The sequence below is a fragment of the Somniosus microcephalus genome, chromosome 5, assembly GCF_052327205.1.
Source record: "Somniosus microcephalus isolate GS21.2 chromosome 5, FLI_Smic_1.0, whole genome shotgun sequence".
NCBI lineage: Eukaryota > Metazoa > Chordata > Chondrichthyes > Squaliformes > Somniosidae > Somniosus > Somniosus microcephalus.
Genome location: NC_140991.1, coordinates 241,676,772 through 241,692,600, shown reverse-complemented (window position 1 = coordinate 241,692,600; position 15,829 = coordinate 241,676,772). Strand labels below are relative to the sequence as shown.

Genomic DNA, 15,829 nt, shown 5'->3' with positions numbered 1-15,829 from the left:
TAGTTTCAGAACAGATCTAGCAGCTCAATGCTGGGCACCATGAGGCGCTGAGGGCCATCAGCAGCAGCAGCAGAATTGTATACCACCACAATTTATAACCTCACGGCCCGGCATATGACTCACTCTACCATTACCATCAAGCCTGGTTCAACGAGGAGTGTAGAGGAGCATGCCAGGAGCAGCACCAGGCCTACCTAAAAATGAGGTGCCAACCTGGTGAAGCTACAACACAGGACTACATGCATGCTGAACAGCAGAAGCCACATGCTATAGACAGAGCTAATCGATTCCACAACCAACGGATCAGATCAAAGCTCTGCAGTCTTGCCACATCCAGTCGTGAATGGGGATGGACAAGTAACGGGAGGAAGAGGCGCCATGAACATCCCCATCCTCAATGATAATGGCGGAGCCCAGCCTGAGTGCAAAAGCCAAGGCTGAAGCGTTTGCAACCATCTTCAGCCAGAAGTGCCAACTGGATAATCCATTTCAGCCTCCTCCTGAGGTCCCCACCATCACAGAAGCCAGTCTTCAGCTAATTCGATTCACTCCACGTGATATCAAGAAACGGCTGTGCGCACTGGATACAGCAAAGGCTGTGGGCCCCGACAACAGGGAGGCTGTAGTGCCGAAGACATGTGCTCCAGAACTAGCCGTGCCTCTAGCCAAGCTGTTCCAGTACAGCTACAACACTGGCATCTACATGACAAAGTGGAAAATAGGTCAGGTATGTCCAGGATCCCATATGCTTTATTAACTACTTTGTTAACGTATTCTGCCACCTTCAAAGATTTGTGCACAGACACCCTTGGGTCCCTCTGTTCTTGCACTCCCTTTAAAATTGCATCATTTAGCATGTATTCTCTCTCCTCATTCTTGCTACCAAAATGTATCCCCTCACATTTTTCTGCATGGAATCTCATCTGCCTTGTGTCCACCCATTCCACCAGCCTGTCTATGTCCTCTTGAAGTCTACTATCTTCTTTCCTGTTTACTACACTTCCAAGTTTCATGTCATCTGCAAATTTTGAAATTGTGCACTGTACCCTCAATTCATTAATGTATATCAGAAACAGCAGTGATCCTAGTACTAAACCCTGGGGAACTCCACTGTATACCTCGCTCCAGTCTGAAAAACAGCCATTCACCTCAACTGTTTTCTATCCCGTAGCAAATTTTGTACTACTGCCCCTTTTGTCCCCTGGGCTTCAATTTTGCTAATAAGTCAATTATGTGGTATTTTATCAAATGCCTTTTGAAGGTCCATAAACACAACATCAACTGCACTGCCCTCATCCACCCTCTGTTACCTCATCAAAAAATTCAATCAAGTTAGTCAAACAAGATTTTCCATTAACAAAGCTGCTCTCCTTTATTATTCCATGCTTGTCTAAGTGGCTGTTAATCTTCTCCCCTAATTATTGTTTCTAAAAGCTTCCCCACCACCATTAAACTGACTGGCCTGTAATTGCCAAGTTTATCCTTCTCCCCTTTTTTGAACAAGCGTGTAGCATTTTCAATCCTCCAGTCCTATGGCACCACCCTTGTATCTAAGGAGGATTGGAAGATTGTGGCCAGCACCTCTGCAATTTATACTCTTGCTTCCTTCAGCAACCTAGGATGCATCCGATCTAGGCCGGGTAGCTCATCCGCTTTAAGTTCTGCCAGCCTTTCTAGTACCTCCTCATCTATTTTTTTAATCTCATTCAGTATCCCAGCACCCTCCACACTTATCGTAGCTTTGGCAAAGTTCTCTTCCTTGATGAACATTGATGCAAAGTGTTCATTTAGTACCTCAGCCATGCCTTCTGCCTCCACCATTTTGATTCCTAATCAGTCCCACCGCTGCTCTGACAATCTTTTTACTGATAGTATGCCTATAGTAGGCCTTTGGAATCCCTTTTATGTTAGCCACCAATCTATTCTCATACTGTCTCTTTGGCCCTCTTATTTGCTTTTTCACATCTCTGTACTTTTTATATTCAGCCTGATTCTCCCTTGTATTATCAAGCTGACCATCTGTCATACGCCCCCTTTTTATGTTTCATCCTGCTCTCTAACTGCTTTAAAATAAAAAGGTTAACCCCTCCATTAAAATAGCAGAGAGGAGCGTAATGCAATCACTCATACAATAATGGTGGACGCCAGTAATTTCTAGAGTAATTTCTGTTCCATAAAATGGGCTCTATTCACTGAAGTAACCACAGGCCAAGTAGAATCATAGAATGCTTACAGCACAGAAGGAGGACATTCAGCCTGTCGAGCCCGTGCCGGCTCTCTGCAAGAGCACTTCAGCTAGTCCCACTCCCTCGCCCTTTCCCCGTATCCCTCTAAATTTTTTTCCTTCAGGTACTTATCCAATTCCCTTTTGAAAGCCACGATTGAATCTGCCTCCACCACCCTTTCAGGCAGTGCATTCCAGATCCTAACCACTCGCTGCGTAAAAAGTTTTTCCTAATGTCGCCTTTGGTTCTTTTTCCAATCACCTTAAATCTGTGTCCTCTGGTTCTCAATCGTCCACCAATGGGAACAGTTTCTCTTTATCTACTCTGTCCAGACCCCTCATGATTTTGAACACCTCTAACAAATCTCCTCTCAATCTTCTCTGCTCTAAGGAGAACAACTCCAGCTTCTCCAGTCTATCCACGTAACTGAAGTCCCTCATCCCTGGAATAATTCTCGTAAATCTTTCCTGCACCCTCTCCAAGGCCTTCACATCCTTCCCATAATTGGACACAATACTCCAGTTGAGGCTGAACCAGTGTTTTATAAAGGTTCATTGTAGCTTCCTTGCTTTTGTACTTTATGCCTCTTTCTATGAAGCCCAGGATCCCGTATGCTTTTTTAACCACTTTCTCAACCTGCCCTGCCACCTTCAACAATTTGTGCATATATACCCCCAGGTGTCTCTGTTCATGCACCCACTTTACTGTTTAGTTTATATTGCCTCTCCTTGTTCTTCCTACCAAAATGTATCACTTCGCACTTTTCTGCGATAAATTTCATCTGACATATGTCCGCCCATTTTACCAGCCTGTCTATGTCTTCTTGAAGTCTATCACTATCCCCCTTACTGTTCACTATACTTCTAAGTTTTGTGTCATCTGCAGATTTTGAAATTGTACCCTGTACTCCCAAGTCCAAGTCATTAATACATCAAGAAAAGCAGTGGTCCTAGAACCGACCCCTGGGGAACACCTTCGTCCAGTTCAAAAAACAACCATTCACCACTACTCTCTATTTCCTATCACTTAGCCAATTTCGTATCCATGCTGCCACTGTCCCTTTTATTCCATGGGCTTCAACTTTGCTGGCAAGCCTATTATGTGGCACTTTACCACATGCCTTTTGGAAATCCATATACACGTCAACAGCACTGCTCTCCTAACCCGCTCTGTTATCTCGTCAAAAAACTCGATCAAGTTAGTTGAACACAATTTGCCTTTAACAAATCCGTGCTGGCTTTCCTTAATTAATCCACAATTGTCCAAGTGACTGTTAACTTTGTCCCTTACTATCATTTCTAAAAGCTTCCCCACTACCGAGCGGGGAAGTAAACTTTCTCGTACCAAAATTATCCCAGGCCTGCTTTACTTCAAAATGCCCTCGGATTCCTTTGAACCTTCGAGCAGAAAATAAGATATAGCAAATATAACAATTGTTGGCCTCTAGTTAATAAACTGAATAACATTGGATTATCACAGAATCACAGAAACCCCACAGTGCAGATAGAGGCCATTTCGGCCCATCGAGCCTGCACCAACACATATACCACCCGATCCCCGTAACCCCTACACCAACACATATCCCACCCTATCCCCGTAACCCCATGTATTTAATCCCCCTAACACTAAGGGTCAATTTATCATAGCCAATCAACCTAACCAGCACATCTTTGGACTGTGGGAGGAAACCGGAGCACCCGGAGGAAACCCACGCAAACACGGGGAGAATGTGCAAACTCCACACAGACAGTCGCCCGAGACCAGATTCGAACCCGGGTCCCTGGCGCTGTGAGGCAACAGTGCTAACCACTATGTAATGTTTTAGGCAGTTTTGCACCCTGTAACTTGCAATGAAACTTCTAAATTGCTTCCTTTTCTTTTGCTATGATTCAATTCTGTCACATCTGCTTATAAAAGTGTTTCTGTATTTCTCAGGGTCCATGGGGCTTCTTTAGGGGTTGGCTCACTTCTTGCTGGTTTTCTGGGAGAATCTGCCATGGTAGCAATAGCGTCTTGTTATGTTTATCGCAAAGAGGTAAGAATTTTTTCTACATCTCTTTTGACGGCTGTTTTATTTTGATTCTGTGGTTGTGTGTAATAGGAACCTGCAAAGTTGTGTCCTTAAGTTGCAGTGCCAAAACAGCTTTTGCAAGAGAATTATAGGGGTCATTTTAACTCTTATAGGCAAAAAACGGGTGCTAGCAAATCGGCTTCAATGGAAAAGAAAATTGGGAGAGGTGTAAAACCTTTATCGTTCATCTTTCGTCCAGAGATAAAAGTTAAAACAACCCCCAAAGAGAAACATAAAGGAGAACATCATCCTGTGTGAATTTAATAGTGCATTGAGAATTCAGCTCAGTATTGCAGACAATTTTTCTTATATTGACGACTATGACATATTCAGATGCTTTAATTGACCACTTGTTATCCCCAGGAATCAACCTGGACGAAGTTACTAGAGAAGTTGGAACATTCTCTGTTACCTGCACTATTTTTTATCCCAATACACAAGCCATGAAAATGCTCTCTTTGTTACACACCTTTGTCTTCCAAAGGCTGTTAAACAGAGTCCAGGTTACTTATGATTAAATTGCTTTTGTGTCGGCTAGAATCAGAACTAAACACCGCATCCAACATTACAATCAAACATTTTCACATTTATTGGAGAAGCATTTCTCACACTTTTGTGTAATTGACAAGATGGTGGCCTCTCTGCAGTCAGTAGACAAGTCAAAAATACTCCATCCGCAACACCACCTACTTTGGAATTGCTGGACTCCTGAGTGAATCACGAGTTTTGACGATCCCATGTGAGCTGCTCCTCACTAATTTATCTTCTGTTTCAACAATGTCCATACCACTTACTCTTAAGTTTTACTGATACTCATATACTGATATTTAAATACAAATTCCAACTTAAAAATTAAACTTTGATAATGAGCTCCTTATTGTGATATACCCTCCCCTTTCCTGCAAAAGGTTATCATATGACAACAGCAGGTTCGCAGGAAACATGACATTTAGAGTGCAGAGAAAGCTGAAAACCTGGACTGCGGAGGGAAAAACTTGTGGGGAAAACTGGCAGAAGAAAAAGCAGAGCAATGGGCCAATGACTGCAGTCCACAATCGCATTCACAGTAAACTGAAACTAGAAGTCATTCAATTGCAGCCTCATGAGCAGATGTGTGAGCCAGCCAATGAAAACACAAGGGCTGGATTTTGCTTTCAGTGGCGAATGAATAGCGCCAGCCGATCGTTGCACTTGCACTTGCCCACAGATTTTCTATGGGATTTTGCTCTGGAACTTAATGTGATTGGAAAGGCATTTCAGCGCTGCGCCCTCTACAGGGCACCTGGGACCTGTGTGTATCTCCTTAACCAATCAGATTGAAGAATCGATCATGTGCAATGTAGCGCCTGAACCAGGAAGTGTTAGTTAGAATATCCATGTCAAATTAGGTACAGAAAGTGAAATAGAGGATAAGAAAGATGGGATTAAGAGATGAGATAAGAAAGAAAAAGTAAAATAAATTTACTTTTTATTTGTTTAAATCGCCAACAATAATTTAAATCTGAAATAATGAGATTCCACACTTGTAAAAGTTAATTTTCAGTGGCAGTAATTAAGAATTATCACGCCTTTAAAATTTACTTACACTGGAATGGACAAGCCCTAACCTTTTCTGGCAGATTTAGTGGGTATCTATCACATAAGTATTGCAACTTCCATGTGTTTCAATACCAAGTCTCAGTGAAATACCATTATAGCAAAGCTTCTGGAGGAACCGGGCATCTCGGACAACAACTTCCTGATTTCCACGTTTAACTGCGCATGTGTGGTCGCCGGAAGTTGCTGTCCAATTTACACTTTAATAACAGTGAGCACTGATAGCCTCATTGTTATTTCTACAGAAAAATCCAGCCCAAGGTGAAGAGTAAATTGGAACCTGTGAACGTTTCCCTCTACTTTTACTGGCTGGCTCAAATGTCAGCTGATGAGGCAGAGTTTGAATGAATTGTCTTTGGTTGCTAGCATTCCTGTGAATGCAATAGTTGCACTCCTTTGTTTGAGGACTGCTATTTTTCCCCCTATGGCAATCACATGCTGCTCATGAGGTGCACACTTAACCCAAGGCCACTGTAAGCAGGGGCGGGGGTGGGGAGCTGGAAAAGTTGAACCAGGTACTGCTGTTTAAAAATGAGGTAATACTGTTAAGGCCACATACTGTAAGATCACAACAGATTGGATGAAATGCTCAGTCCAGCCACATTCGAGCCAAAAGTTGGACACTGTTGGTGTAGGCCTGCTAGCCGATCAAGTGATTGTGACTGACATTTCAGTGTAGTGCTGAGGGAGTACTGCATTGTTTGAGGTGCTGTATTTTGGATGAGCTATTAAACCAAGGTCCTATCTGCATGTGGAGGTTGGTGTAAAGGATTCCATGGCACTATTCAAAAAAACAGCAGGGAGTTCTTTCGGTGTCCTGGTAAATATTAGTCTCTCAACCGGCACCAACAAAAACATAATGGCCTGTAATTTCTGATAGGAGGCTTCCTGCGTGCGGATGCCTCCTATCGGGAAAAAAATCTACGCCCTTACCCGAGGACCCGACTCTTCCGCTCCTGGGCCTCTCCTGGTGCGCACGCGCAAAGGCCCAGGTATCCCGGGGCGCTCGCAGTTCGCAAGTGTCCCTGGGATCACGTGGGTCAGGCGAGCTAATGGGAGAAGGGAATCCCCCTTCATACTTTTGACAGGTAGTATGAATGGGGATCACTGAAAAAAGACACTACATTAAATTAAAAAAAATTTAAATCACCTTTTTAAAATGAGTTAAAATTACATTAAATTAAATATTTTAAACAATTTAATTTTTTGAAAAAAATTTAATTTTTTTTTACAGGGCTAAAAATAAATGTACCTTTTTTAAAAGTATTTTTAAATTATAAATGAGTGGAAAAAATATTTTTTTACTTTTTTAAACTCTTATGCTGGTAAAAGCAGGCCTTACACCTGCTTTTACCAGGCGTAAGATTTTTAAGGGATTTCAGCGGGTGGCGGTTCTGCGGAAAGCGGAACTCTCCCCCCGCAGAGGCTCTTCTCCAGGGCAGGCGTGCGATCTGTCAAGAGGATTCTTGACAGATCGGAAGTGCCGGTTTTCAGCACATGCGCTTCGCGTGCCTGAAACCAGCACTTGCGAGGTCCCTACTGGTGTGTACACATAGAAACATAGAAGATAGGAGCAGGAGTAGGCCATTCGGCCCCTCGAGCCCGCTCCGCCATTCAATGAGATCATGGCTGTTCATCCAAATTCAGTACCCTGTCCGTGCTTTCTCCCCATATCCCGTGATCCCTTTAGCCTCAGGAAATATATCCAACTCCTTCTTGAATATATTTAATGAATTGGCCTCAACTGCCCTGTGTGGCAGAGAATTCCAGAGGTTCACCACTCTCTGGGTGAAGACGTTCCTCCTCATCTCAGTCCTAAATGACCTACCCCTTATCCTTAGACTGTGACCCCTGGTTCTGGACTCCCCCGCCATCAGGAACATCCTTCCTGCATCTAGTCTGTCTAGTCCTGTTAGAATTTTATAAGTTTCAATGAGATCCCCTCTCATTCTTCTAAACGCTAGCGAATATAAGCCTAATCGAACCAATCTCTCCTCATACGTCATTCCTGCCATCCCAGGTATCAGTCTGGTGAATCTTCGCTGCACTCTCTCCATGGCAAGAACATCCTTCCTCAGATAAGGCGACCAAAACTGCACACACTACTCAAGGTGTGGTCTCACCAAGGCCCTGTACAACTGCAGCAAGACATCCTTGCTCCTGTACTCAAATCCTCTCGCTATGAAGGCCAACATACCATTTGCCTTCTTAACCGCCTGCTGCACCTGCATGCTTACCTTCAGCGACTGGTGCACAAGGACACCCAGGTCTCGTTGCACTTCCCCTTTTCCCAATCTATTGCCGTTCAGATAATAATCTGTCTTCCTGTTTTTGCCACCGAAGTGGATAACCTCACATTTATCCACATTATACTGCATTTGCCATGCATCTGCCCAATCACCCAACCTGTCCAAATCGTACTGGAGTTTCTCTGCATCCTCCTCACAGCACACACGCCTACCCAGCTTTGTGTCAGCTCGTACACACCTGTAGGCATCAGAAATAACAGGCTATTACCACTTTTTAGTTAAACCTAGTTTGGTGAGTGCATTCAAAATGTTGGCACAAAACATTGGAGGCCATTTTATTAGCCAATCAGCTCATCACGGTCTGATTGGCAAATGAAGTACCTGCAGAGAACGGCTTATAGAGCTGATAAAAGTGGAGTGCGTTATCCACACTATTGCCTTATCGAATAGGAAAATCTACACAAAGGATGCCTAATGAAAACTAACCTAGTTTGAGTTTCGGATATGTTTGTGTATATGAATTTTTTGTGTGGGAAGATTAATGTACGTGTTTTCTCCCCCCATTATGGGGCAGCACGGTGGCATAGTGGTTAGCACTGTTGTCTCACAGCACCAGAGACCCGGGTTCGAATCCGGCCTCGGGCGACTGTCTGTGTGGAGTTTGCACATTCTCCCCGTGTTTGCGCGGGTTTTCTCCGGGTGCTCCGGTTTCCTCCCACAGTCCAAAGATGTGCGGGTTAGGTTGATTGGCTATGATAAATTGACCCTTAGTGTTAGGGGGATTAAATACGTGGGGTTACAGGGATAGGGTGGGATATGTGTTGGTGTAGGGGTTACGGGGATCGGGTGGGATATGTGTCGGTGCAGGCTCGATGGGCCGAAATGGCCTCTATCTGCACTGTGGGGTTTCTGTGATTCTGTGATTATTGTCCCCAGTAATCTTTGTCCAAGAAGGCAGACTGCAGACCTTCTTTCATTAGAGGTGTACCTCAACAGCAGGCTTCCAGAAACAAAAGACCACTTATTCAGGCCTTAGTCCTAATCGGGAGGTGCCTGAGACTAGAAAATTCAGTGCCCAACTGTTACTGTTCCAGTCTTGGCTAGTTCTGATTGCAACTGAGGGTCTAAAAAGAATGTCAAGGGAATGAAAACTTATGGCAGCTGGCGCTATGCTGGAGAAGGTACATTGTACAGGATAGATTAGATTGCTTATCAGATCTACAACAAAATCATAGGCAATTCGTTTGTGTAATAGTGGCCCTGAATCAAGTCAATGCTTGGGATATTGGTCCTCAAACAAAATATAGCAAGTACCTGTTTTAGTTAAATGGATCATAGAAAGCTAAATGATCAGGCTGACAAAAAAGCTATAGAATCTCCAATAAAGAGAGGCACAGGACATTGGGACTGCAGCGGCCCCCTGTGGCAGAGAGCGGTAGGGTGCAACCTCATGCACCTCGATTCTTCATGTGGAGATTTTCTGATCTTCAGTACTCCAGTGCAGCAGGTTACCAGCCACCTCCCTGGCTTTGTATCATAGAATAGCATGGGGTCAGGCAGAGGCACCAAAAAATAAAATTATAAAATAGAAGTAAAAAGATTTTAGTACAATCTTAGAGTACCATAATTTTCCCTATGCAAAGTACAAATGGAATACAATGATTGGTATCATACTGCTAAAATTGTGCTGTTATACAGAAAAAGAAGAGAGCCCTGGATGAAGCAGCAGCTGAGGGGGAGGACTCAGCAATGAATTATGCAGTTATTCCTGAGGAAATGTCTGAGGTAGTGGAGTTGGATGAAGACGAGTGAGCAGCATTTACACACTGCAGGGATCACTATGGTACAATATAATGTTAAACCTCCCTCCACTTCTTCTCCCTCTTCCATTCTCCATTTTATTTTTCCGGAAAGTGTCTACCGCCACCAAAGACAACTTCTGATTGTGTTGGTGAATTGCTCGCACCATCGACAGGGAGGGAACTTCTTGCATGCAGTGCTGTTCCATTTCTGCTAATACATGGATGAAAGCAACTTCAAAAGGAAACATCCAGAAAATCTTCGTTAACTTGGCGGACACCCTTCTTCCCATGGTATTAGCAACACATCAGCAACCAAAGCACCTTCACCTTTCTTCTGTTGATTATACTGCCGCCCTGTTCTCCATCAATATCTTTTGATAGACTAAGGGTGTATATTTGGGATTTAAACTTTATTTAACTGCTTGAATAAGTATTACAGTATGTTGTGTTTTTTTAATGTAAATTTGCAGTTAAGTTTCCAGTGACCTGTGATTTATTGTCATAATGTTGCTGCTCAGAAGGTGGAGTTCTCAAGGCACCATAACCACAAAGGACACAATTTAAAAAAAGGTTGAACATATCAAATTATTTTTTTACATGGTCAAAAGAGTTTGATAGCAGTATTTGAGAAGAATGGTGTGCATGTGGTGGTGACTTGTAAGTAAAACGGTAAACAGGGAAATTAACTGAAAAACACAGGACATGACTAGAATTACATAAACCATATTAAATGACAAGAGGATATGAAATAAATGAGATTTTAAAATGGTGTGAAATTTGACAGCTTAAATAATGTGTTCAAAGATAGTTTGTTACACACGTATAACCAAATGCATTGCACCATTTTGATACTTGTGTACTTATTCAGAGCAATGTATATTGTAAAACAGCAGTTACCATATAATTCAAATGAATTCTGTATTTTCTTTCCATTGCAGCTTGTTAGCACAAAGGGGTTTACATGCTGAGGAATGGCTGTTTTTTTTCAGTTGAGGAATGTTCACACCAAGAATTTTGCAGCTCAATGCTTGGTTTCTCTGGAAGAGTGTCACCAACAGACTTGCCCACAGTTATACCAATACCCTTTTACTGCACTGCGTGACATTTCTTTTCTCTGTATCTTACGCCAAGGACTTATAAAGCAGCCTAGCTTTCAGTCAGTGTTCTTTGGGAGACTAGGCTGAGGATGTACTGAACCCATTTGAGAAGCCAATAATTTGCTTCAGATGACCTCCACCATTTGTTCCCAGTCTCAGATTGGCAGAAGTTCATTTTACAGATTACTATTTTAATCCAATCCTTGCCTTCATTTGCTTCACTGATGAAAACATAATAAAAATGTTATACAGAAGAAAACCCTTTAATATTAATTGGGCAATCTCACTCTGGTTGTGAGTATGGAACCACATCAAAGAACTGTCTTTAATTTGTCACCAAAACTCATTGAGACACCAGGTGGATGGCTATTGAAAATGGTACAGTAGGGTGCACGCTTGAGGTTGGGATAGAAGTGCACTGTTGGGGCAGAGTAGAGGAAGCTTTACTCTGTATCTAACTGTACTACACTTGGCCAGAAAGTGTTGATGCTGTGATTGGGTGTGCAAAATGGAAGGTATTCCAAATTCCAGCACTGACTCCTTGAGCAGAAAAATTTAGGGGAAAAAAAAATCCAAAAAATTGCACAATCATCCGTTTGTAAATGAACAGAATACTGTTTGTAAATGAACAGAATACTGCAGGCGCAAAGTTGATGTAATTTGGGTGGAGGCACTCCAATATTGACATCTTTACTCAAAATGTTTGGTAAGCAACATGCAGGGGTATAAAAGGGCTTGACTGGAGGAGTGCTTCTGGCTAAGGGAGTGAAAACATTTTTAAAATTAGTGTAACAAGTGGTCAAACTCTATTGTGAGTTCCAAATATTCAAGAGTTGACTATTTTCTTCTACTTTCAGAAAACAAAGGATGCCCCTGGTCATTTTCCTTGCATTTAACCATCACATCACAAATCCCTTTGATATGACTCTTGACATTACTGTTGCTAAGTTGTTGGATGAGATATTTCATGTAAATTAAGTTTTGAATGTTGTGTGTAGTCAAGTAGAAACTATCCTCTTTATTATAACTAAACTGGTTAAAATCAAATCTCACCAAGCAGTGAATTGTTTAAAAAAAAAAGTACAAGTTTCCATCAATTATATTTAAAGCAGTCACTTATATACTATGTTTAATATGCAAGCATAATTTTAATATACCAAATATAGAATGTTCTTTCTATATATAATTTATGTATATTTTTCCATGGTAATAGATTTGAATCTAGTATTTTGGAACTTTGATCTTGTGCTGTTTTTTTTCAGTTGGCTACTCAATTAAAAATGATGTTTTCTCACCTTGCTTATGTTTTCAATAGTGCTGTATATAAAACTTTTGACATATAAAATAATATTCAAGATCCAAATTTCAGTCAACACCACCAGTGGAACATACAGCTGAAGAAAGTATGCCAACTGGGACTGCTGCAGAAAAAAACTAAGCATGTTTAGGACAGCACATGAATTGTTGGAGCTGTTCAGACCATTTTCCTGACAACCCCATGACATTGTGTGGGAGATGATTGGGTATAAAGCATCAACCATGATTCATGATAGAGAGATTGAACATTTACTCTAATAAGACTCTCCCATGTAGGTAGATCTATTTTAGAAGACAAACAATATGGTGGTATCAATAATTTTAATGATCAAGTACAATTAGTTACACACGGGGTAGGGGTAGGGGTGGGGGGTGGGGGGTGGAAGGGCTCACAGCAGGAGGCCTTACCCACCTTGGGTCTTCAGGGAGCCCTTCATCTACCCTGGTTCAATGAGGAGTGCAGAAGAGCATGCCAGGAGCAGTACCTGACATACCTAAAAATGTGGTGCCAACCTGGGGAAGCTGCAACACATGCATGCTAAATGGTGGAAGCAGCATGTTATAGACAGAGCTAAGCAATTCCATAATCAACTGATCAGATCAAAGCTCTGCAGTCCTGCCACATCCAGTCGTGAATGGTGGTGGACCATTGAACAATTAACGGGAGGAGGATGCTCCATGAATATCCCCATCCTCAATGATGGTAGAGCCCAGCACGTGAGTGCAAAAGACAAAGCTGAAGCGTCTGCAACCATCTTCAGCCAGCAGTGCCGAGTAGATGATCCATATCTCCTGAGGTACCCACCACCACAGAAGCCAGTCTTCAGCCAATTCAATTCACTCCACGTGATATCAAGAAACTGCTGATTGCACTGGATACAGCAAAGGCTGTGGGCCCCGACAACATCCTGGCTGTCATGCTGAAGACTTGTGTTCCAGAACTAGCCGCGCCTCTAGCTAAGCTGTTCCAGCCAGTACAGCTATAACACTGGCACCTATCCGACAATGTGGAAAACTGCCCAAGTATGTCCTGTCCTCAAAAAGCAGGACAAATCCAATCCGTCTACTCTCAATCATCAGCAAAGTGATGGAAGGTGTCATCGACAGTGCTATCAAGTGGTACTTACCAATAACCTGCTCACTGATGCCCAGTTTGGATTCCGCCAGGACTACTTGGCTCCAGACCTCATTACAGCCTTGGTCCAAACATGGACAAAAGAGCTGAATTCCAGAGGTGAGGCGAGAGTGACTGCCCTTGACAAAAAGGTAGCATTTGACCGAGTGGTATCAAGGAGCCCTAGTAAAACTGAAGTCAATGGGAATTTGCGGGGGGGGGGAACTCTCCACTGGATAGAGTCATATCTAGCACAAAGGAAGATGGTTGTGGTGGTTGGAGGTCACTCATCACAGCCCCAGGACATTTCAGCAGGAGTTGTCCTAGCTTCAGCTTCAGCTGCTTCATCTCACTTCTTCACATCTTCACCTTCCCTCCATCATCAGGTCAGAAATTGGGATGTTCGCTGATGACTGAGTGTTCATTGCCATTTGCAACTCCTCAGATAATGAAGCAGTCCATGCCCGCATGCAGCAAGGCCTGGATGATATTCAGGCTTGGGCTGGTAAGTGGCAGGTAATATTTGCACCCCACAACTGCCAGGCAATGACTATCTCCCACCGCATCTAACAATGACATCTAACCAATGGCATTACCATTGCCGAATCTCCCACCATCAATATCCTGGGGGTCACCATTGACCAGAAATGCAACTGGACCAGCCACATAAATACTATGGCAACAAGAAGCAGGTCAGAGGCTAGGTATTCTGTGACGAGTGTCTCACCTGACTCCCCAAAGCCTTTCCACCATCTACAAGGTACAAGTCAGGAGTGTGATGGAATCCTCTTCACTTGCCTGGCTGAGTGCAGCTCTAACAACACTTGAAGCTCGACACCATCCAAGACAAAGCAGCCCGCTTGATTGACACCCCATCCACCACCTTAAACATTCACTCCCTCCACCACCAGCGTACTGTGGCTGCTGTGTGTACTATCCACAAGATGTACTGCAGCAACTCACCAAGGCTTCTTCGGCAGCACCTCCCAAACCCACAACCTCTACCACCTAGAAGGACAAGGGCAGCAGGCACATGGGAACACCACCACCTCAAAGTTCCCCTCCAAGTCACACACCATCCTGACTTGGAAATATATTGCCGTTCCTTCATCGTCGCTGGGTCAAAATCCTGGAACTCCCTCCTTAATGGCACTGTGGGAGTACCTTCACCACATGGACTGCAGCAGTTCAAGAAGGCAGCTCACCCAACAAACGCAATTGGGGAAAAAAAGTCTTATTACCTAAATTGGCTCGTGTACAGCTTTTTATTGTAATCATGATCACATTTGTTTTTAATAAAGGAGAAAAAGCCTTTCAAGTAATTTGAGCAGCAATGTCCACTAGTTGCACAAAAGCATGAATATAGAAACTACTGTTGATAATAGTTGAATGCGCCACACACTCCAGTGATATTCCTTTGTTCACTATTTTTAGTGACTGTATTAGCCCATTGTTAACACCTATATAAAAATATCAAACACAAGCATATCATCACAGAAGTATCCCAAGTGTTTGTCCACTAATGTTGCCAATGGTAATTATCCACTAATGTTGCCAATGGTAATTGTCCACTAATGTTGCCAATGGTAATTATCCACTAATGTTGCCAATGGTAATTGTCCACTAATGTTGCCAATGGTAATTGTCCACTAATGTTGCCAATGTCGTCCAGCTGGGTGGGACTGCACTCGCCTGGTTCCATTTTTATCTATCTAATCGTAGCCAGAATGGTTTCTCTTTCCGTTCTCGCACCATTACCTCTGGTGTCCCCCAAAGATCTATCCTTGGCCCCCTCCCATTTCTCATCTACACATGCTGCCCATCGGCAACATCATCCAAAAACACAGCGTCAGTTTCCGTATGTACGCTGATAACACCCAGCTCTACCTCACCACCACCTCAACCCCTCCACTGTCTCTAAATTGTCAGACTGCTTGTCAAACATCCAGTACTGAATGAGCCGCTTCACGACGACATGCAAACCGTGATCCTGACCAACGGTTCCACCACAGACCCAATTCACATACGAACTGCGGTCAAGCAAGGCCATGTCATCGCACCAACGCTCTTCTCGATCTTCCTTGCTGCAATGCTCCATCTCACCCTCGGTAAGCTCCCCACTGGAGTAGAGCTAATTTACAGATCAAACAGGAAACTGTTCAACCTCCGTTGCCTCCAGTCCTGATCCAAGGTCGTCCCATCCTGTTGTCGAATTACAGTATGCAGACGACGCTTGCGCCTGTGCTCACTCGGGGGTTGAACTCCAAACCATCGACAACACCTTCACCGAAGCGTACGAGAGCATAGGCCTTACACTAAACATCCACAAGACAAAGGTCCTCTACCAACCTGCCCCCG

The 15,829-nt window shown here is 43.3% G+C and overlaps 1 protein-coding gene across 5 annotated transcripts in view; it reads left to right on the top strand.

Annotated features, from left to right (window-relative positions):
• Positions 1–12,334, top strand: part of ankhb (ANKH inorganic pyrophosphate transport regulator b) — a 309,801-nt gene extending 297,467 nt beyond the window's left edge. For 3 of the 5 annotated variants that reach the window (XM_085988764.1, XM_085988767.1, XM_085988768.1), the window contains 2 exons: positions 4,161–4,260; positions 9,840–10,234. In XM_085988764.1, the coding sequence (XP_085844890.1) occupies positions 4,161–4,260; positions 9,840–9,953 (214 nt within the window). In that variant the 3' untranslated portion in view covers positions 9,954–10,234. Of the gene's footprint in view, positions 1–4,160; positions 4,261–9,839 lie in introns of all 5 variants that reach the window. The other 2 variants (XM_085988765.1, XM_085988769.1) reach the window with 2 other exon arrangements.
• Positions 12,335–15,829: the final 3,495 nt, after the last annotated feature.